Source organism: Poecilia mexicana, unplaced genomic scaffold (assembly GCF_051168715.1).
Source record: "Poecilia mexicana isolate PSO_F unplaced genomic scaffold, ASM5116871v1 scaffold_19, whole genome shotgun sequence".
In the NCBI taxonomy this organism is placed as follows: domain Eukaryota; kingdom Metazoa; phylum Chordata; class Actinopteri; order Cyprinodontiformes; family Poeciliidae; genus Poecilia; species Poecilia mexicana.
Genome location: NW_028263388.1, coordinates 23,526,606 through 23,549,427, shown reverse-complemented (window position 1 = coordinate 23,549,427; position 22,822 = coordinate 23,526,606). Strand labels below are relative to the sequence as shown.

Below are 22,822 nucleotides of genomic sequence, written 5' to 3'. Positions count from 1 at the left end.
CACTGTTGCTTTTTATTTTTAAGAAGTTATGAGGCAAAGTGGCAAAACCTTGCTGGGCAAGTTACTCTTCAGGTTGTTGCTAGGTAACCACAGAGTGAGTTGCTAGGTAACCAGAGAGTGAGTGAGTTAGTTGATTCCACCAACCTTGCTTAGCTCCAGTGAGAGGCTGAGCATCAATGAAGTCATTTCTCTGCCTACATCCCCCAGAATGCTGCGCGGTTGTGAATCAGAGTTCAGTGAAATTATTGAATATTCTATCGGACATCTATCAATATTGATCTCATGTCTGTCACAATACATATTGTTGTTGGTTTATTGTAGGTTGTGTGGATAATTTTGATCAATCCCCAAAAAACTCAAAACTTCAACGTCCAATTCTTTCTTTCAAAGATCTGTGAAGTTGTATTTTATAAAATCACTGTCAGCTCTAAGCTTATATTGTCCGCATTTCCACAGTTTCTTAAAGAAGAAAAGAAAAAGGTCCTAAACAGTGTAGCAGTCCTTTGTTTTGCGTCTCATGCAACTGCTTGGCTGAGCTTATTTACAGAGAAAACATTGTTTCTACTGTCAGCCGGATGTAAAGACTGGAAATCCTGGAATGTAAAGTCTAAACAGCCGCCTGTGGCTAAAATAAACGAAGCAGAACATGCAGAAATCTGAAGATATGACACTAATTGACCTAGACACAAAAAATGTATCTACAGGCATGTAGCAAGCATTGTTTTCCGGTGTGGACTGGCTTTGTGTTGACTTTAAAAGGGTCCAAAAGTGTGTTTTAGCTGGAGAGTTTCCACAGATTTCCTCTCATCTTTTACGAATAACTTGTGATTTCTTCGTATTAGTTGAGAGGACTGAATGACATTTGAGCCGTCCCCCAGGAACACTGTGCAATTACACGATGTTCTGTGAAAAATTAAACCCGTCTGTCAGGCATGTTTTCTGGCTGCACCTCACGTCTGAATGGCTCTTTCGGTTCCCTCCCTTGTCCCTTCCTCAAATTACAGGGGAAACGGTTAAGAAAAGTGTGAGAAAGAAAGAAAGAAAGAAAGAAGTTGAATTCATACGTAACTGGGATTGTTACATAAGAGTACTTTAGTGTAGATCACAAGGAAATAAGAACCTGGTACAGGCACTCAGGCAGCCGGGTTACAAAAATATAAAGAGAAGGGAAAGCAAACACATTTCAGGAGATTGAAGCAATTTTGCTGAGAAAAATCTTCTGACAGGTTGTTGATTTTTTTTTTTTTTTTTTTTTGCTTTCAGCTTCTGGGGAGGATTTACTCTCAACACAACAAGAAATCCAGAAAACAGAATCCTGGGAGGCAGGTAACAACGCAAGGAGGAGACAATGGCAGGGACAAGGAAGTATGCACACTGACTGTGGGCTTGGCGGTCACGCAGGGAGCAACAGTCAACAGTTGTAGTTCTTTGTGTGCAGAAGCAAATCGAGCTTGAATGTTGATAGAGCCAGCACCCGAGCAAGCCGCTGAAGTCAGAACTTCGGGGAGAACGACCACGCCGGCTTCACTTCTTCAGCCATTTCACTGCTGAAACTCTTTTCTGATTTTCCTCGCCCAAGCGGATCGGCATCGGTCATGGCAGAGGAGAAGGAGTTATCCTACAAGGAGGCCATAGAGAAGGCCAGCTCCTCCATCACTCGCTTCCCTCTCATCCACATCAGAGGGGTTCCTCTCATGTGCCACATCGCCAACAACTGGGACTCCATCTGGGCTTTCTGTCCTGACCCATCAGACCTCCTCATCGCAACCTACCCCAAAGCAGGTACAGCCTCCAGACACAAACGTGGTAAAAATTAACCTTAAATCTCTGTATCTATCACTCTGAACAAGATTGTTTGATGAAAGTTGCTGCTTGTCATAGAAAATTTGGACTGCAAGGAAAAAACTCTCACCAGTCACTTGGCGCTCACCTTGAGGGAAAATACTACAATGCAAAAAACAAAACTCTTACCAAGTATTTTGAGTGTAGTTTCTTGTGCAGTGAGTTTGTTTTAAGTAAATATAGTTCCTTAATATTGATGAAAAAGTTCTAGTTCCATTGGAAGATTATTTCACATATACCAAGAGATTTTTTTTTTCCATTTTACAAGTGACATAATCTGCCAGTGGAACTAGTACTTTTTCATCAATATTAAGGAACTATTTGCATAAAAAAAACTTTTATAACTTGCTGAAAAGTTACCTGTAAAATAGTTATTCCAAGTGTATTTAGATATTTGCACTAAATAAACCAAAAATATTTGGTATGTTTTTCTGTTTTTGCAGTGCTGTGATGTCATTGACTTCTCATATCGTCTCTACAAACATAAATCTTTCCTCTCCCTTTAAGCTAATGTGGTTGAGTTGGTTTCCCAGTTTTGTAATAATATTTACTGGCTGTTGCAACATCCTCTAAGTTGACAAGTTCCCCAAATTTCCCAGGGTGACTGAGCACAATTTCTGATGCAACGTAATAGACGGGAATCAATGTTTCATATTCTTGATAAATGATTGGATTTATGTTTTGGACCTTAGGGACCACATGGACTCAGGAGATAATTGACCTTCTTCTTCACAACGGAGACGCAGAGGCTTGCAAACGAGCTCCCACCCCGGTCCGGAGTCCATTCCTAGAAATCTGCTCTCCACCCCCGATCCCGTCAGGTGTGCATTCATCCCTCTAATTATTGTTCCTTCATTTTTAATTGGGATGGAAGATTGTGAAGTGTTGTTAGCTTGTTCTTCTGTTTGTGTTGTGTCAGAATCTGTAAAAACCATTCATGGGGGATGTTATCATACGATTATTCCAGTCTAATGCTCCTCAATGCACTACTACCCTGTAAGAATTTCCCTTTAACACGATCATCAAAGTATGTGGCTCAAACATTAATAGATTTAACTCTTTATATTTCATGAATTTAAAAACTAACCGCAGTTTTTCACTTTGCAACAAACTTCAATGTATTTTATTGGAGTTTTATGTGTTGGAGCTGCGTAAAGTAGTAAATTCTGAAAAGGAGGGAAAATAAGACATGTTTTAAAAAAATTTTTTTTGAAATAAAAAATTGGATTGTGGGATGAATTTATATTCAACACCCTAAGTCAATGTTTCAACCACTTTCCTGGTTTTTTGGGGGGGTGTCTCTACAAGCTCTACAAGATGCTATAACCAGAAAAAATAACATTTAAATTTTGATGAAAAAACTTTTGATTATCAAAACGCTTGGATGAAATTATCAGTAGCCTATATGACTCTTTTTTCGAAAATAGTTCCAACCGATTAACTAATAAAAGGCGCTTAGACCTTATTTTATAGTGTTGTAGTTTGGCCGCCATCCAGTAGATGGCGACACTGGTCATCATTAATGGGATCCGTTGAAACAGAAACAAAAGATGGCGGCCATGCCAGAAGAGAAGGACTTGTGCCAGAACGCATATATGTATTTATGTCCATAGACATAATATAATATATATATATATAATAATATAATAATTATCTTATGTCTATGTTTATGTCTATGCCAGAACGGTAAAGAGAAAACGGCGATTCAGAGTCGTCCGAAAGCCCATTTCCGCCATGAAAGAAAAAATAAAAGACCAACAGAAAGTCATAATTATGACTTTCAAAGTCATTTGAGATTGAAAGTCATCATTATGACTTTGAAAGTCGAAATTATGACTTTGAATGTCGAAATTATGACTTTGAATCTCATAATTATGACTTTGAAAGTCGAAATTGTGACTTCCTGTTGGTCTTTTATTTTTTCGGAAATGGGCTTCCATTGAGTCAGGTGTGGGAGGCAAAATGTATTTTATTCTGTTCTGTTTTGAAATATAAACACTCGACAAGTTCCTTATCACCATAAAACTCACTCATTCGGTCGAGTTGCTACTTGACGCTCAACGTTAGCATATTATGAAAAATGTAGCCGTTTATGTTATGGACAGACGGTCGGCCCTCTAACACAAGGGAAAACTCAGGTTTTTAAGAATATTGCCGCTTATCAGTTAATCATTAGTAGATCCATAAGATCAGCTTTAGATTAACTCAATTAACACTTCTTTAAATATTTTGCAATGCACTATATCTAAAATGTTAAACAGGTTATCTAACCTCTGTGTGTCCTGAACTCAGAGTTGCATGTTGAATTTTAAGTCTTTTACATGTTTCTGAATTTCTCGTTTTAGGTCTTGATCTTCTGAACAAAATGAACCCTCCAAGACTCATCAAGACACATCTTCCTTTTCAGTTGGTGCCTCTAGGATTTTGGGAAAACAAATGCAAGGTAAAACCGGATCTCCAACAGACTCATCAAACAACTGTGACAGACCCAAACATTACCTTCACGGCGGACTTCCTACTGTAAATCTGTGATCATGTTTCTCCTTGTCGTGTGAAGGCCATCTACGTCGCACGCAATGCCAAAGACAACCTGGTGAGCTACTACCACTTCGATTTGATGAATAAGACCCAACCTGAACCAGGACCCTTTGACGGCTACATACACAAGTTCATGAGAGGAGAGTGTAAGTGGGTTAAATTTCATTCCTTTTGCTTCTCCTTAAACTCAATAAACTGTTAAGTCCCATTTTAAACTGAGTCAGCACATCTTCATATTACTAAACTTCATTGTTGAGTTTAACAATGATTAGTACATTCTGCAACCTTTGTTGCCTCCTTTTTTTTAAATCAGTGTTTCCCTTTAAAAAAATCTTCTTATGCTTCACTAGTTGTGATGAGATTAGCACCAGCTTGCCCAGCCAGCATCAGATATAAATACCAGTGGAAGGAAAACAACCTCTGCAGATCTGCACAGGAATTTCAGCTGCATTTTTAGTTGCTGATGTTTAACTGACATTACTGAAATAGTTGCTGCTTTACTGAATCACAAGCTTAACGCTTTTACCATTTAACTTTAATTGTGAAGCACTATTTATGCATAAGTTAATTAAAAGTGTTTTGCATGAAAATAGAGAAACAGAGTTAGATTAAATTTATTTCAAACATATTCACAATTTAAATACTATAATATATATTTTTGTAACTGTTTGAAATGGATGGTAGCCTGAAGTAAGCACTTGCTTTATCCTGCACTTATTTTTTTTTTACACGTTCTTTACTTGGAGGACAAAAAATGTAAAAATTCACATACATTAATTTATGTGTGTATTTTGATCAAATAATAAAAAGTAAAAACAGGAAGAAAAAAAAAGAAATTAAAAGGAGTCTCGCACTCTAAGATCAAGAATGCACATGTTAATGTAGCAGCATTGGCTGCCAGAGGTTGGAGAAAACGCCCCCAAGTTGTTAAACATGAGCTTTAACACTTTTAATCACGACTTAAACGCCCAAATCCGTCTTCTCAGTGCCCTGGGGCTCCTGGTATGATCATGTGAAAGGTTACTGGGTGGAACGTGAGGAGAAGAATATCCTTTACCTCTTCTACGAGGACATGAAAGAGGTGAGGACATTAAGGTTAAATTAAGACCTAAAACCTAAAAATCAAATGCTAGTTTTAAAAGCTATTTGACACAAGAAGATTTTAGAAAAGATTTAAAAATTCTAGTGTAGATTTTTGTCCGATTTAATCAAATTGTTTGACACTTTCTTTAGGTTGACATGACCATACACTGCAAAAACACAAAATCTAGTTTCGAGTGCAGTTATCTCAGTACACTATGAATAAGAGAAAACTAATTTACAAATAACTTTTCAGCTTAGTTCTAGTTCCACTGACAGATTATTTTACTGATAACATGGTAGAAATATCCTGCTATAAGTAAAATAATTTGCCAGAACTTTTTCATCAATATGAAGGAATTATTGACTTAAAACAAGCACCTACATATTGCTGAAAATTACTTATTAAGTTAGTTTTGCCTTATTTTAAGTGTACTATTATATTTGCACTAGAAACTAAACCAAAAATACATAGTAAGATTTGTATGTTTTTTGCAGTGTTGCATTTTCCCTCAAGGTGAGCGCAAGGTGACTGCTGAGAGTCTGAGGTTTTCTGTATCTTTGTGAGGACCCACATTGGGTAATGCAGGTCAAATTGTCTCACTTCACTTTAAAACCTGATTATGCTGCTTTCGCCTCACTTAAGTCATCAAAATTAAATCATTTAGCTGAAAGTAAGGGAGACATTTCCTGCTTCACAGGTAGATTTTTTGTTTTTTTACCGAAAACAAACTCCTATATCTTGCTGAAGTTACTTTTAAGTTGGTTTTGTCTTATTTCATGTGAACTAAGATATTTGCAGTAGGAACTAAACCAAACACTTGGTAAGGTTTTGTGTTTTTGCAGTGTACTTCAATCAACTCATTAATTTATGCTTCAGTTTTTGTCATAGTTGATTGTCTGAGTGTGAATAGCGTTCCAATAATCCCTACAGAATCCCCGCCGCGAAGTGGAGCGCATCATGAGGTATCTGGACCTGTCGGTCTCTGATGATGTCATCAACCGGATCGTTGAGCTCACTTCCTTCAAGAACATGAAGGAGAACCCGATGGCCAACTACTCCTGCATCCCATCGCCTGTTTTCGATCAGTCCATCTCCCCGTTCATGAGGAAAGGTGAGTCAGTCAAGCGAATCACTTGGCAGTGCACAATATCCGGAAATATATGGAGATATACAAGTTAGTGACCAAACTAAGGTTCCTTTGATGTAGTGGTCCTAAATATGAGAAATAGCGTACCTTACTATCACTTTTTCAGTTAAAGAGAAAATTTTTTTAGAAATATAGTTTTTTATCATTTGTTTAGTTGGCAAATGTGAAATACTCAGAAGAAAAGAAAAAAAGTCGGAAAGTTCAGGGTTTTCTCTCCAACCCCCAACCTCAAAATCCAATATGGCTGCCATATTTAAATCATGGTAAAGTTTTTTTTCCACATCTGATGGTTTTATATCAGCAAGTCTTTACAGTCACATCGTGTGCAATCTGTTAGTGAACGCTCCTTTAACATTTGAATACTTGAAAAGTCTTATTGTTAGCTAGCTTGTGTTGCTAACTGTAGTTAGCTTGTGACTGACCACAGCGATTACCACATCCCACTGGTTTTCTGATTGGCAGTTGGAACACACTTTGGTTGGCTTTCCCACATCCACGTTGACGTTAGAGGAAAGATAAATTTACAGTTAATTTCAGCTTGTATCAGGAGTTTTCATATTATTGTTTCTTGTTAATTAGTTTTACAGTCACTTGTGATGATTGTTGATATGAAAATGGCTCCTCAGCACCTTTAAAGCTGCTGTCATAGAACTGAAGGGATTTTATGAAAAATTGACTCCTGTCACATCTGAGTTCTGAATAATTAATGAATATCAGGACAAACGGTGTGGAATTCAGTGTTCTGCTGCCTTTTTATTACTTTTTCCAATGCCTCACAGTATTAATAGATTGTTTTAAATTCATATTTAAGGATCACCTGTCCAAATGTAGTTTCCAGTGCTCCATGAGCGCCCCCAACTGGTCAGATAATTATTACCAGCTGAATTAGTCAAAGCAGCAAAACCTTCAGTTTTCAGTATTTTTCTGCTGTATTGGGTCCAGAGTCGGGTAGTAAATAGTTACATTTACTTGAGTAACCTTTTGGGAAGAATGTAGTTTTAGGAATATTTTTATTCTGCTTTATTTTTTACTTTTACTTGAGTAATTTTATCATGAAGTATTTCTTGAGTAAAATTTCTGGATTTTCTACCCACTGCGTGAAAAACAAACATGTTTTAACCAAACATTCACCAGACAGAGACACACACCTGCAGTTAAAGTTTCATAAGATTATCTTGAAAGGAACTGATTTGGAAAAATTTATTTTGCCTGACTTTATCTTGTAATTTTATAAATTATTTTAATTTAGGTCCTTAAAATATCAAAATTTCACTAAACTTTACATTTTGGTCCATCTGACGATGTAGTTATTAAATATTAAATGATTGATAATTTGATCAGCTTGACTGAACTTTTTGCCAAATACTTTTTTACCAAGAAATTACTTAATTACTTAAGTAATTTAAGTCATTTCTTGGTTGTTTACATTTTACTTAAGTAAAAATATGTTTAACTCAAGTTAAATTTTTGGGTACAAAAACTAGCCAAACAAACTTTCATAAGAATTAATTCCCAGGAAATGTGACCAAACAAGGCAAATTACCATCAGATGTATCAGCCAAAAACTTGCTTCTGAGTTTTCTGAGTATCTAAATATCGAACTGTGTTCTTCTAATTTTTAAATGTTTTTTTTATTTTCTAATACAGGTGAAGTGGGGGATTGGAAAAACCATTTTACACCCGAGCAGTCAAAGATGTTTGACGAGGATTACGAAAAGCAAATGAAGGACGTCAACATACCGTTCAGGAGCCTCATCTAGAGGATCTGGAGGGGTTTCTGAAACGATTTCCTGCAAACCAAAGGCCGACGAACTGACTCTGTTCAGCACATAAACAGCAGCACTGTCAGCAAATTTGGCACAAGCTTAAAACCAAAACAAACGATCCAAAAAAAAATGTTTCAACACTAATCACTGCACCTTGTTATGTCTAAAAGTGAATAAATGTGTTCCACAAAATAGTTTTTAATCGTCACTTTATTAGAGCTCATCACGTAAACAATAAATAAGACCAGAAGTGCTGTGGCTGAGTGCCCATTTTATGCCATGAGACCTCCATCATGGTACCTACGGCGAACGCTGGCAGCTGGAGACGCGTGCGTTTTTATCGTTTTTTTTTTCTGCCCTTATGAAGTCATTTTTTTGCAACCCTACAACACGATGTACAGAGCCCGGGCCAAGCAGGGAGGCTGCGCGAGACGAAGAGCGACAAAGACTAGAATAAAAGTACTGAGCTGGAAAGTCAATCATATGAAAATGGACAGAGGACACAAAAACACAACAGCTGAGAATATCCAAGAGGTTAACAAAAAAAATTCACCTTTAATACATACTTTAAGTCTTAGAATAAAATCTTAAATATTTTAATACTTTGTCAGCAGACATTCCCTCCTTTAATTCAATTCAATCTTCTCTAGGTGGAGGCTGTTTTTCGGTGGATTTTTGTTACGTTTTTATAGTTTTTATGTTTATTTTCCAGTGTTTTCTTTTCTTCTACTGGTTGGAAAACTACGGCTCCCCCTTTTGGTTATGATCTCGCTTTCTTCTTCGCTTCGAGAAGATTTTCTTCTTCTACATTTCTACTTTTTAGCCTCTGTGCCTGGTGAAGAGGAAACAGATCAATTAGATAGGATGCAATTTTTAAATGCATAGAAACACAAAGAACAGTCAGTCCAAATACTATTATAGACAAACAAAATAATGGCGACAACCTTTGGACATTATTTAAATCTGGGGAAGCAAGCTGTCTGAAATTGTAAAAATCTAAACAAATAAAACACTACATAATTTGTTGGGTGAAATTCAATTTTAACTCTCAGCTAAAGTAATTCGGATTTTATCCAAACGCCTAAAATTAATTTTAAAAAATGCTGCATTTGACATACCTTGAATTGAATAAATCACATTTAATCTAAACAGAAAGACGTTGGAGATTTTTATGTCAAATAAAAATAAAGTGTAGAAAAAGTAAAGACATAAACAATGAATTTTAAAAAATGTTTAACCATTTTGTTAACGGGTTATAAAAACACCAGTGGTGAACCACAGGGTTCCATCTTGGGGTCCCTCATATTTAAAATCTACATGCTCAGATTAGCACAAGTTATGAGATTGATCATTGCAGATGATACTCAGCTCTACATTAATTACAATGTCACCAAGCGACCATGAATCCTTTCAACCACTGAACAGATGTTTAGTTCAAATGGATGAGCCACAAGTTTCTCTTCAGCTGAACAGAAAAAACTAACTGGACCTACAGAGGAGCGATCCAGAGTCAGCAGCACACAGTCGGTTTTACAGCTAGAAACTATTGGTCAGGGCTGAAATCTGGGTGTAGGGATTAAATCAGGTCTGAACCTTCAGCAACACATAGAGAAGGTTACAAAGTCGGCCTTTTATCACCTGAAGAAAATGTTCATGATTAAAGGCGCAGTAAGATCTAGAGAAACTAATCAGCACAAAATACACTAAAGATCTGCTGTTGTTGTATCAATGTTCCAGACCAGTCAGGTCTTTTAGTTCTGGTTCTGCTCTGGACCAGAACCAGAACCAAACATGGGGCAGCAGCATTCTAGAAAACTGCAAAAGTGCTGAAACACTGAGTTTCTTTAAATCAAGTCTAAAAACCCATTTGTTTAGTGTTACCTTTAACTAATAATGCATCAGAAATTTCATCTGTTTCAATTCTTCACTGCCCTTTACTTTATCACTGCAGTGTATTTTTATTATGTTTTCATCATGTAAAGCACTTTTAATTGCCTAGTTGTTGAATGTGTTAAACTGGCCTTACCTAAACTCACAGAAATAAGAACTGTTGTTTTTGTAATGCTAATTGTTTAAGCTGCATTGATGCTAATATGGTTTCTACTGATTTGCTGGGCTGGTTATCTGCATCAAAGGTTTAAAAACTACATATTTTTTTATATAACATTCAAAACTTTTGAAATCTTTTTACTGAAATGCAGATTTTTCTCAGACAAACCAATGGCACCAATTATTAGTATTTTCAAAAAACAATTATTCCTCTATGTGGGATTTTTTCCCCCACTGAATAAATGCACTCAAGTTAAAGGTTATTTTTCTACATTTTCAGTAGAAGATGTCTAAGATTTAAGCCTGTTCTTTATCAGACATGGAAACCCAAAGCAACACGACGTTGAACAGTGACGACTCAGACTCACCAGCACAGTGTCAGAAGCAAAACTAGCAGTAAGCAGAACTAACAGAAGGAGAAGCTGCACTGAAAAATGTATTTTTCTATATTGTTGTTTAAAATTGCGGAGAAACACAGACTAAATGCAAGTGCCGGACATGGAAAAGACAAACAACCACAAACATCAACGGCTAATGCACACCTTATCCCCACTAGCGACAAACAGTGGAATACCTTGTTTTAGTTACAGGTTAACGGAGATGGGTTGTTCAAATTTATTCTGGAAATGAGCAGAATGAGTGAATTAATGATGAAAGGAGGTGAGAGACATGACAGGTCAGGTAAGGTCAAACAAACTTAATGGAAGTTAATGAAGGGAAATTTGCAGTGATGAAAACTGTAAAAATATTAATGATTCCTTAAAACAATGAGGTATTAATGAATTATCCAGCAGAGAAATTAATATGAATGGTTACTTCAGGAAACTTTTTACTTATTTTAAATGGCAGACGCCCAAAAGCGTGAGGCTACTCACTCTCAACGTAGTTGCGGGCCATGAACTTCAACACCTCATCAATGAGGATGACAGGGAAGGAAAGTTTCAGGACCATCATCCACTGCTCAAATGACAGATGGGTCAGCTTGAAGATCATCTGTGGAGGCGGAGGTTAAAGGTGGAGGTCAGAGCAACTTTCATTTTAAAAATGGCCTCTCAAAAAAATCACTTTTTGTACTTTTTTGTACTTCCATTTGGGTCTCAACTGCTTCTAAAAACAGCCCAGATACTTAAAAAAAGCAAGACATTTTTTTGGTGTATGGAAAACGAGCAGTTTCTAAAACCTTCTGATTAAGTCACAACCAATAGGAAGCACCCCGTTGACATTCCTTCATCAGAGTATCTGCAGTTTTCAGCAAGTCAAATTTAAGACTTTTTAAAGGGGATCTATTACACATAATTCAAATTTTGCACATTTTTTGTACTTCCATTTTTGCTTAGGATTTATGACTTGCCATCCAGAGACAACTTGCTGTATTCTTGTTGGTTGTGCATTAGGCTCCGTGTTTGCTTTTCAAAGATGTAAGGAAAATGGATATTGATTGCATATCCATTTTCGTGTGGGAGTGTAAACATTTAGTTGGCCAGCATCATCTTATTTGGATTAAAAGAGATTTTTTTTTTGCACAAAATCAATCTCAGAACGATTTTGTGCAAAAAAGATGAATCGTGTTTTGTGCAGCCTGCAGACTAATCCTAACCTGTTCAGGAAGCACAGTAGGTCACCTTTAAAATATGTATGGAATTCAGAGACAAAATTGGTACAATGGACTTACGGGCAGTGGGTCAACATAGATGATCATGAAGTGCAGGGACATGGACAGGGTCATGGCGGCAAGCAGCCAGAAGTTGCTCCATGGGGGCATACGCACCAGAGACTGATTCTCAGACAAGCTGGCCAAAGACAGGGACACATCAGTTGAGGCTAACAAAGCAGACCTAAGATTTATTTGTGATTATGAAGGTTAAGAACCTGTTGAGAGCGTTGCACATCTCAATGGTGACCAGCACAGACAGGGCCATGGTCATGGGTGGAGCTGCCTCAAAGATCTCGCAGTCGAGACCGGCGAAGTCCTCGTTCTCATCATGGCACTGCATGAAGTGGGACTAGACCAGAAAGATGGGGGGGCTCAGCGAGGCATTTCTGCTGTATTGGTGGAAGACGTATAGAAAAAGACACCATAGCTTACCAGCTGGTAGTAGGTGATGCCGGGTCCGGTGGAGTCATAGAGGAACCACCAGGCAGCACCGCCAACAGTGGCAGCACCAACGTATCCTGTTGGGGTTGGACACCAGCATCAACGTCTGCAAGACTTTGTCCTACAATTAAATGAAACCCAAACTAAATCTCTTACTTACCACCAATAGCCATGTATCTGAAGAACAGCCATCCAGAGATCAAAGGCTCCTTGGGGGAACGTGGGGGTTTGCCCATGATGTCCAGATCAGGAGGGTTGAAGCCCAGAGCAGTGGCGGGCAGACCATCAGTGACCAGGTTGACCCAGAGCAGCTGGACGGGGATCAGAGCCTCAGGCAGACCCAGAGCAGCGGTCAGGAAGATACTGAACAAACAGACAACATAGGTTAACTCAAGGAACGAAGGAAAGACATTGCTTAAGTCACGCAAGTCACTCACCAGACAACCTCACCGACGTTGGAGGAGATGAGGTAGCGGATGAACTGCTTCATGTTGTTGTAAATAGCTCTGCCTTCCTCAACAGCAGCCACAATGGAGGAAAAGTTGTCGTCAGCCAGGACCATCTCAGAGGCAGACTTGGCAACGGCAGTGCCAGAGCCCATGGCGATGCCGATCTCGGCCTTCTTCAGGGCCGGGGCATCGTTCACTCCATCACCGGTCTGTGGTGGGAAGAAACAACCATCATTTAGATTTTGATGTACTGAATGACATCATACGTATCAAGTTAAGGCTGCATCACAAGGTCCAGAGCTCTTACCATGGCTGTAATGTCATCGTAACCCTGAAGAAACTCAACAATCTTGGACTTGTGGGCTGGCTCCACACGGGCGAAGCAGCAAGCCCTGCGCACGGCCTCGGACTGCTCGCTAATGGGCAGATCGTCAAACTCACGTCCGGTGTAGGCCCTGCCAGAAACATCCTCATCCTCACCGAAGATGCCAATGCGACGGCAGATGGCAATAGCAGTTCCCTTGTTGTCACCTAGAATCCAAAGGGAAACATTTGGTCTCCAATTTGAAGGATTGTTTTAACTCTCCAGAAACATGCTTAGCATTTTACTATGCATGAGGCATCACATTAACACAGCCTGCGATCAGATTGTGAAATTGCCCGATACTAACCAGTGATCATAATGACACGGATTCCAGCATCTCTGCACAGCTCGATGGAGCCAGTGACCTCCTTACGAGGGGGATCCAGCATACCAACGCAGCCAACGAAGGTCAGATCAGTCTGAGGAGGGAAGGGTGACGATTAAGGCATGTTGTTAAAGTCTCAATATCGAGCAAATCATTGACTGGATTCTGGTTGTGGTTTCAAAGCTGCTACACCATCATGTGATTTAAAAGAAGCTTCCCACTGCCAGACTGTTACTTCATCACACAACATGGTTAATGGACGAACACTTTATGTGCACACAATGTATTCGGTTCAACAAAAGCGTCTACTTTACATCCTCTCCTAAATTTTGGTGCTTTGGTATTGTTTGCCCCTTCAGAGTTTTGGTCATTTCATACAGGAGGAAGTCAGGCATGAAAAGTCAAGACATTGTCTAACACAAGATGTCTCGTACCCATCAGTGTTTTACTTTTCACCTGGCATGTGCCTTTTTGACAACCAATGGTTATTGTAGAAGAAAATTCCTATCAATACTATGTAAGATTTTAAGTACAGAATCAGACAAGATAAACATGTAGGTGGATGTGTTGTATGTTGTGTGTGATGCATGTTGGTACCACTGTTGCCTTTAAGGTCCTGGGGTTGAATCCTTGCATGGAGTTTCTACAGTCTCCCTGCACATGTATGGGTTCTCTCTGGGTAGTCCAGCTGTTAGGTTAAGTAGTCTCTCTAACTTGCCCTAAGTTTGACTGCCTCTATGTTGTCCTTTGATGGACTGGTGGCTTTTCCATGGTGTACTCCATCTCCATCCCAATGACAGTCAGATAAAGGCAACAGTCTTAACTTTGTCATATGGTGAACTATGGTATTCTGACTCGACATCTCATAACAGCCGATATCCATGTCCCACCTCATAATCGGCAAACTTGGTTGAGTCCTCAAGGTTCATCTCCTCTGGCTTCAGTGGGCTGTCGCGTGTGGCAAGAGCCAGACAACGCAGAGTGTCACGGCCGGTACCCCAGTCCCTGATGACGGCCATGATCTTGTCCTTGATGGCGTTGGTCAAGGGAACGCGGGTGGTGCCAACGCGGACATAGGCACACCTCTCAATCACACCCTCAGGGGCACCCTGCAGAGACAGCAGGATTGGATAAGGAATGCCTTATTAAGGCTCAGATTGGTGCACAACAGAATAAGAACCCACCTTAACGAACATCTTGGCGCCACCGTCGCCCTTGCCTGGAGTGCAGTACACAGACATGGACTTCCTGTCACGGGAGAACTCCAGAGTAAAGTTCTTCTTCATGAGCTGCTTAATCACCTTTGAGAGGATAAAGAGAAGGGAGGCATTACTATCAAGTACGTCACAGTCGCTAAATATTTAACCAAGAGCAATGATTCTCGTAGCTTTACGTATGTGAAGAGCAAACTTACAGAGCAGCAGGCGTTGGCTCTCTCAATCCTGGACAGGTTCTTCACATTGCTGTTAAAGACGTTCATCTTCTCAACCAGACAGCACAGGGCAGTCTCAGTGGCCTCACCGACCTTCTCATAGATCTTCTTGGACTGGAGAACAAAGATGATGATAGGGTGACTTGGTTTCATCACTGACAGCGGTTGGGTTTCTCTCTGGCACACAGGCAGCTTTGAGGTTTACCTCGTTGTAGTCCAGAGAGGAGTCGTTGCACAGAGCACAGATGGTTGCCAGCTCAACGAGGCCATCGTATTGGCTGCAGTTCACCTTGTTACCTCCCTGGGAACTGAAGGGAAAGGGGCAAATCCAAATCAATACGTGATTCAAGAGCATCAATGGTCTCTGAACAATGACGAATTATAGTGAAGACAGACTTACACCTCGCCCTCTGGGGTGTACTTGGAGCCAGAGATGTCAAAGGCATCAAGGTCAACATGGTCCCCATCAACGTTCTTGATAACAAACATCTGGAGGAGAGGAAACGATTGGTTTTCCTTTGATAAATGCAGTCTACGACAGAAAACTATCAACATATCATTCAATAGCAGAGTTTCTCAATTCCAGTCCTCCAGGACCACTGCCCTGCATGTTTTAGATGTGTCTCTATTAGAGAATAGTTGATTCAAATGAGTACATGCCCTCCTCTGCATGCCATCAAGTAATACAGAAGCCTGTTAATCACCTGCTGGTTGTGGCCCCTTTTCAAACACCAACAGGAACACAACATTGAATGACTGAATTTAATGTTTGAAGAGCTTTGGGGTCCTCTGAACTTGGTAAAGAACTATACCAGTGCAGGCCATTTATCATTCCTCTTTGGTAAACACCCACCTTGGTCACACACATCTGGTTGGTTGTGAGGGTGCCAGTCTTGTCGGAGCAGATGACAGAGGTGCAGCCCAGGGTCTCCACAGAGGGCAGACTCCTGACGATGGCGTTCTTCTTGGCCATACGGCGGGTGCCAAGAGCCAGACAGGTGGTGATGACAGCAGGCAGACCTTGGTGTTCATGAAGGATACTTAAAGTCAATTGATAAACAAAGAGGAAAACAAGGAAGAGAACAAAAGAAAACTCTTTATTTTCCCTCCTTACCCTCAGGAATGGCAGCCACAGCCAAAGCAACGGCAATCTTGAAGTAGTAGACGGCACCACGGATCCATGAGCCACCGTGGACTGGGTCGTTGAAGTGGCCGATGTTGATGGCCCAGACGGCGACACAGATGAGTGAGATAACCTTGGACAGCTGCTCGCCGAACTCGTCCAGCTTGGCCTGCAGAGGAGTCTTCTCCTGCTCGGTGGCGGCCATCTGGTCACGGATCTTGCCGATCTCGGTGGAGACGCCGGTGGCTGCAACCACGCCAATGGCCTTGCCAGCAGCGATGTTGGTGCCCTGCAGCAGCAGTGAAAGTTAGGTGAACGACGTCAGGTGCAACAGAGACAAATTGGTGATGAACTGGACAGCAGCAGGACACTCACAGAGAAAAGCATGTTCTTCTTGTCCTGGTTGACGGCTCTGGGGTCGGGGACGGCCTCATTGTGCTTGATCACACTGACGGACTCACCTGAGGAGCAAAAAACAAAAGATTTACCAAACGCCACAGAGATGGAAGAATAAAAACACAACTAAGATATTTTTTAGGAGACTTTACCAGTGAGGATGGACTGGTCAACACGCAGGGTGGTGGACTTGATGGAAACAATCCTGATGTCAGCGGGGACTTTGTCACCAACTGTTGGGATTATAGAGAATAATCTACTGAACTCCTACATAAACCATGAAGGGTTCATTGAAGTGTGGGTTAGTTTTTCTACAGCTGCAGCCAAAATTCAATATCAAAAAAATTAATTAAAATACATGAAAAAAGATCAAATAAACACGTAGAAACTAATCTGAATATTTAAGCCCATAATTATTCAAATTTTGTTTTAAGGTGATCTTTAAATTTTCGAGTATATTTAATACAACTGGAAGTAATGTTAATGTTTCGGAGCGGCCAGATGGAGTCCTGGCTTGAATCTAATTGAGACTGAAGGAAACTAAAGATTAGGGTGATGGCATGGAGGCCTTGGAGCTCAGCACCACACATAAAATTATAAAATTACCAATCAAAACATGCAGAAAAAGCTGCCCAGCCATTTTAAGAAGGGTTTGATTGCAATACCAACATTCCCCCTTTAATCATTAAGAATGGTCTAAATATTTAACCATAACACGACTGTTATCAAATCATTCAGTTTTAGGGTCTTTTTGGCACTGGTGGCCTGTAAAAAACTGTTTTTGACAGGAAAATGGCAGACATGCAGTAAATGGCTTGAGCCAGGGACAAGCTGAGTCTTTTTTATTTTCCATTTTTTCCTGAGCATATTTTACCTTGTTTCACTATTTTTTAGATAATTTATTTGTCCTGTTTTACTGTCTTGTGGTGTGTTGTATCTAATCTAGCTTCTCCCTAACTGGAGAACATAAATGTGTCAAAGCAAGGAAAATACCTCTAAGAATTAATTTGCAAATGACCCCAAAGTCATTAGAAAACACTATAAATCAACCTGTGGATTTCATAATGAAGCGAGGTTTAATGCAGCTCTAAGCTGAGCAGTCCAGCTGGACGGATGACAGGTGCACAGGACAGATGAAGGAAAGTGAGCGATGGCCGGCTGGGGAGAAGAAATGAAGCAGCCGCTGGTCAGGGTATTTATACTCACGATTCGCTACAGTCAGCATGTTTGCTCCGCAGGGCTGCACACATCGCCTTAAAAAGGCACCGCGCTTTTCCATGATCGTACTGTTCGCTCCGATTCCCTAAACACAGCCTGAAATTCATCAAAACTTGAAGCAGGAAGTAAAACTGTTTCCAGTTCGTTTGATAATTATCCCTGTTGTTTTCAGAAGCTGTGTTTTTTCTTTGTTAAACTTTTTATTTTGTTTTTCATTTCTCTGGCGTTGATTAGCTGTAGCCCCAAAATGGACTTTTAGTTTTATGTTACTGTGATGTAGTTATTATAAAATAGGTTTGCTCAAGCTGCTATGTGGTTGTATCTTCAAAGTAGAACATTTCAATAAAATATTTAGGTAAAAAAATAAATAAATCCATTCAACTGTGAAGCTTATTTCTGACAGGAATTAAACAACAAAGTATTACCATAATAATTATAAAAAAAAATTTGAGGATTAAGTAATAATATTACAAGAATAAACTTGTAATATTTAAGAACAGACTTTATTCTCGTAATTTTATTTTTTTCTTAGCATGGCCCTAATACTCCATCAAAGAAGTGAGACAGACATCTCTCAAAAGATAATAAAATAATATAAAGAATATACTAAAGTAAAAACAAACATTTATCTACGGTGATGATGAGGTTGGAAGGCCTCTTTGCCTTCATCTCCATCATCTTTATCTCCCTCCACAGATTTTCTGTCAGATTCAAATCAGAACTCATGCTGGGTCAAATCCGAAACATGGATGTCTCTTCAGTCTAAAGGAAAGTCCTGGTAGAATTAAAGATTACACAAAGCCCAATATTTGTGGTGCTTTTTGCTGTCAGGACCTGTTGCCTCTCATCATCTCACAGAAATCCAATCTTTCAGCCACAGTGACGAGCCTGAGCAGCTCTTACCAGACACCTCCACAATGTCTCCAGGGACGATTTCTCTGGCCTTGATCCTCTGCACACTCTTTCTGTCAGAACGGTAAACTTTGCCCATCTCAGGCTCGTACTCCTTGAGAGCCTCGATGGCGCTTTCAGCGTTACGCTCCTGAGGACAGACAAGTGAGGAGATGATGTTCAGAGGTGGGTGGGTAGTAACTAGTTTCATTTACTCAATTATATTTATTTAAGTAACTTTTTTGAACCTTTTTATTGAAAGAAACAGATTTGGAAGTTTTTTGTTTTGCCTGATTTTGTTGTTTTTTGTTACATAAATGAATTATTGTCATTTTGGTCCTTAAAATACCAAACTTTCCACTTAGCTATATTTTTTTGGTCTGTCTGATGATGTAATTTCTAAATATTAAAGGACTAATTATTTGATCAGTTACTCAGTTCTTGAGCAGACTCTTGAGTAATTTCTTGGATGGCTACTTTTTACTTCAGTAGAAATATGTTAAAGTAGTGCTACTCTTACTTGAACAAAATTTTTGGTTACTCTGCCCACTTCTGATAATATTGAGACAAGATTTAAAAACTGAAGAAAACAGCTAAGGATGAGTTAAACTACATTTAATTGCTCTTATTGGTCTAATTGCCAAGCAGCCATTGTTTTTTAAAAAGCTGAGTTTTCTTTTGTATTTGACCATCTTTCTACAACACAAAGGGCTACATTTTTCATAATATGCTCAAGTTAAAAATTCACATTATATCTGAACCTTGTTTTTATACATTTTTATACATTGTTACTTTGTACGCTCTCCACTTTTCTGTCATCATCACATCCTCGCCTTCCTAGCAAATCAGTAATTTCTGAGTGAGAAGTTGGTGCTGCTCGGCTAAATGTGAGCTATTAAGGTTAAACTTAGGCTTGTCAAATGTTTATATTTCAAAACAGAACCGCATAAAGTGCATTTTCCATCCCAAACCAGACTCCATTTGGACCGTTTCTCTTTCCTGATCCGCCATCCGTTTAAGGATGACCAACGGCGCCCTCTGCTGGATGGAAGCCAAACTACAACAAGGTCTAAGCGGATATTATTCGTGAAGGTAATCGATTGGATCTGATTCTAATCCAGTAAACCATTAATTAACAATTCATCGTTTGCATCCGTAAAAACACCAGCAGAGATTCGTTTCAGCTGCTTGTTCTCCATAATCTTTAAGACTGACTAATAGTTTCTGCATGACGAGAAGAATTAAGCTAGCTTAATCTCGGAGCTATTTTTAGCTTCGGTGTGAAGCAACCGCGTCTGGGTGCGGAACAGGGGCCGTAACCAAAAACCTGAGTACTTTCTGTCATCGCTGAAATGGATACGTGTGGAGATATTGCTCAATGTCTTGGGCCGGTGTCACCGACCTGCCACACTCCGACGACGGCGTTAGCGATGAGGATAAGAAGGATGACGAAGGGCTCCACGAAGGCGGTGACGGTCTCCTCGCCCTCCTCGAACCAGGCCAGCACCTGAGGTCAGAGCAGGAAAAACAGTCAACAAAAGTCAACAAATCACTCTGTTCAGGTGATTCCGGGTCCGGATTCTGAGAAATAAAACTGTCTGAAGCTTTAGAAATGTATAAATACTTAGACAGAGGTGGGTAGAGTACCCAGAAAGTGCATTCAAGTAAGAGCAGCACTAAAAAATGTTTCGTAAAATTGCAGCTCAAGTACTAACTAATCAAAACATCAAAATTACATAATCAGATAGATAAAGTATATAGTTATGTTTACATTTTAGTATTTTAAAGATAAATATGAAAGTAATTCATATGAATAACAATTACACACCAACAAAAGTAGCCAAAACTTAAATTTCTTTCAATGTATTATGAAAAAAAACTGCAGGTGTTTGTCTGTGTCTGGTGATTTTTTTTTCTTCATTCATTGACGTTACTCACAGTGGGTAGAGTTTACAGAAATTTTACTCAAGTGCAAGAAGCGATACTTCATAGTGAAAGTACTCAGGTGAAAACAAAAAGAAAAAAATACTTTTACAAGACTTTTTGCAAAAACATTTCTGAAGTAAATGTAGTTACTACCCAACTCTGTGCTTGGATTATCAAATATTTACGTTTTGTTTTGAACAACTGTCTTGAACATAATTTGTATGATGACACAATCCTCATTAATTTTAACCCTGTAGCTTCTCTCCTCTCCTGGTTTCCTCCTGAGGAGTTCCTCCATCTCTTCCTTCACGCCTGACCTTTCCCGAAGGATTCGGTTTCTCCCCTCAGCTTGGGGGCTTTCTTAAAATAAACCCCTCACCCCTGCAGCCCTACACTTTCACGGGCCCCCTTCTCCCGTTGGCTTCTTAATATTCGCCTTCTAAGGCCATCGTGACAGCTGGCCACGAAAACTAGGCACAGCAATTAATACACCTCCTACAAGCCCTTTGCGCTGCGGCTTCTCAAGTTGTCGTCTTTAAAAATACATAGAGGGGTCGAGGGCCTTGAAGAAGGGGGGATGTAGAGTTGTATTTCACAAAAGTGGCCACAAGGGTTGTGATTGACAAGTCTGGATTTGCTACATTGGTTTTCGTGATTGAAGATTAAATGAAAAAGTGAAAGTCTTCATGTGTTTTTAAAGCTTTTAAATGTGTTAATGTCAATGAAAGTGGAAGATAAATGGCATGAAATAACTTACAAAAGAGATGCATGCGGCCAGCAGCAAGATCCTGACGAGCAAGTCCTCAAACTGCTCAATGATCAGCTCCCAGATGCTCTTGCCTGAGAGACACAAACAGTCAAATCAGCCAATGACAGGAGGGAATATTGAGAAATCGTCGCCAATGATGGACAAACATCGTCCAACTTTTGCTGCTATGTCATTGCTTAATGGGATTGCTCAATGTAATTGGCGCTCATGTGGAGGAGGTACTCAAGTGGACACTTACCTTCCTCAGCAGGAAGCTCTGGAGATCAAGTTGAGGCATGGCGGAGGCAGAGAGAGACAAGGAAATGCATCGTTTAGTCAGTGTTCACTGGAGAAGCATGTTTTCATGAAATGTTTGGGGAAATTCTCAACATAAATTCACCAAAACGCAAAGATTTCTCAAATTTGTGAAGGAACTTCAATTAAAAAAGTCAAGCCGCAGTGTTCTTCTGTTAAATGATCGTTCACTAAAATGTTTACAGACAATTCATGCAATGAAGACCCTTAGCCAACGGTTATTGATCAGATATATCAGCAAATAACCCATCTAAGGCCCTGTCTGCATTACCAACTCTAAAATGATCTGCCTCTGCTGGTTGAGCCGGTCCATATATCACCCAGGAAGTTTCTTGAGCCGTCACCTGTCTCTCTCGCTCTCCAGCCATCTTCTTCGGCTATCTTTAAATAGCTCCTCACAGCCAGCAAAGTCTCTGCTTCTCAGTATCTCTGCATTTTACCAGCTGTTGTAAGTCCACTCTAAAGCAACGAGAGTTTTCAGAAAGCTACGCTGATGTCAACCCAACTGAAAACCAGAAGATGTCTGGTGGAAGTAACGTAGTTTTCTGAACGGACTAAATGCCAAACCCCTCCATCCCCATTGCCTGGACTCTCACCATTGAAGCCGTATTTCTCCAGGCTCTTCTTGACCTGGTCGGGAGAGAGGCCGACGTTCTCGTTCACCCCGAAGTAAGCCAGGCATTCTGCCGTTGACTTTGTGTGTGCGTTCTCCATCCTCTCAGGATAGACTAGCCGTGCCTATCCACGCTCTTATTCTCCTGTTGCTGTGCTTCTGTTTCTGCAATGTTCAACCCTTGGTCCACCGCCCTCACCTAGAAGTGTGGCACCCTCCAATTCAGGAGTGCTGGACTGACAGAAAGAGCGAATGGGTGCGTACAGACGGAGGGTTTTATACCCCGAATGGGCTAGGGGATGGGAGGAACACCCCACTCCAAATTCCTGCATAGGCCGACATGCTGGTGGTGGGGGTTGAAGGGTGGGGTTTGAGGTGGAGCAATGAGGAGGTGAAACTATGGAGTTGGATTTGGAAAGTAGGAGGTGATGCAGGAGAGGGGCTGGAAGGAGAAGGAGGTGTTGTGAATGGAAATGAGACCTGTTTTTGGAACATGCATGG

General features: G+C 40.1%; 2 protein-coding genes across 2 annotated transcripts; one reads left to right on the top strand and one right to left on the bottom strand.

The window, feature by feature from the left end:
• Window positions 1–1,124: 1,124 nt before the first annotated feature.
• On the top strand, window positions 1,125–8,569 carry sult1st6 (sulfotransferase family 1, cytosolic sulfotransferase 6). Its single transcript, XM_014998537.2, has 7 exons — window positions 1,125–1,782; window positions 2,535–2,663; window positions 4,188–4,285; window positions 4,400–4,526; window positions 5,367–5,461; window positions 6,395–6,575; window positions 8,259–8,569. The coding sequence occupies exons 1-7, from the start codon at window positions 1,596–1,598 to the stop codon at window positions 8,369–8,371; spliced, it is 930 nt and encodes a 309-aa protein (XP_014854023.2). The 5' UTR covers window positions 1,125–1,595; the 3' UTR covers window positions 8,372–8,569.
• atp2a1l (ATPase sarcoplasmic/endoplasmic reticulum Ca2+ transporting 1, like) lies at window positions 8,570–22,582 on the bottom strand. The gene is made up of 23 exons (XM_014998536.2): window positions 22,305–22,582; window positions 21,653–21,670; window positions 21,403–21,485; window positions 20,122–20,226; window positions 18,732–18,870; window positions 16,763–16,843; window positions 16,590–16,675; window positions 16,206–16,503; window positions 15,945–16,111; window positions 15,492–15,580; window positions 15,297–15,399; window positions 15,074–15,205; window positions 14,844–14,960; window positions 14,550–14,768; window positions 13,642–13,753; window positions 13,278–13,501; window positions 12,959–13,179; window positions 12,682–12,884; window positions 12,513–12,598; window positions 12,296–12,429; window positions 12,099–12,216; window positions 11,302–11,419; window positions 8,570–9,209 (listed from the first exon to the last, which is right to left on the bottom strand). Exons 1-23 carry the CDS (start codon window positions 22,420–22,422, stop codon window positions 9,190–9,192), a joined length of 2,991 nt encoding a protein of 996 aa, XP_014854022.2. The 5' UTR covers window positions 22,423–22,582; the 3' UTR covers window positions 8,570–9,189.
• Between the last annotated feature and the right edge of the window lie 240 nt (window positions 22,583–22,822).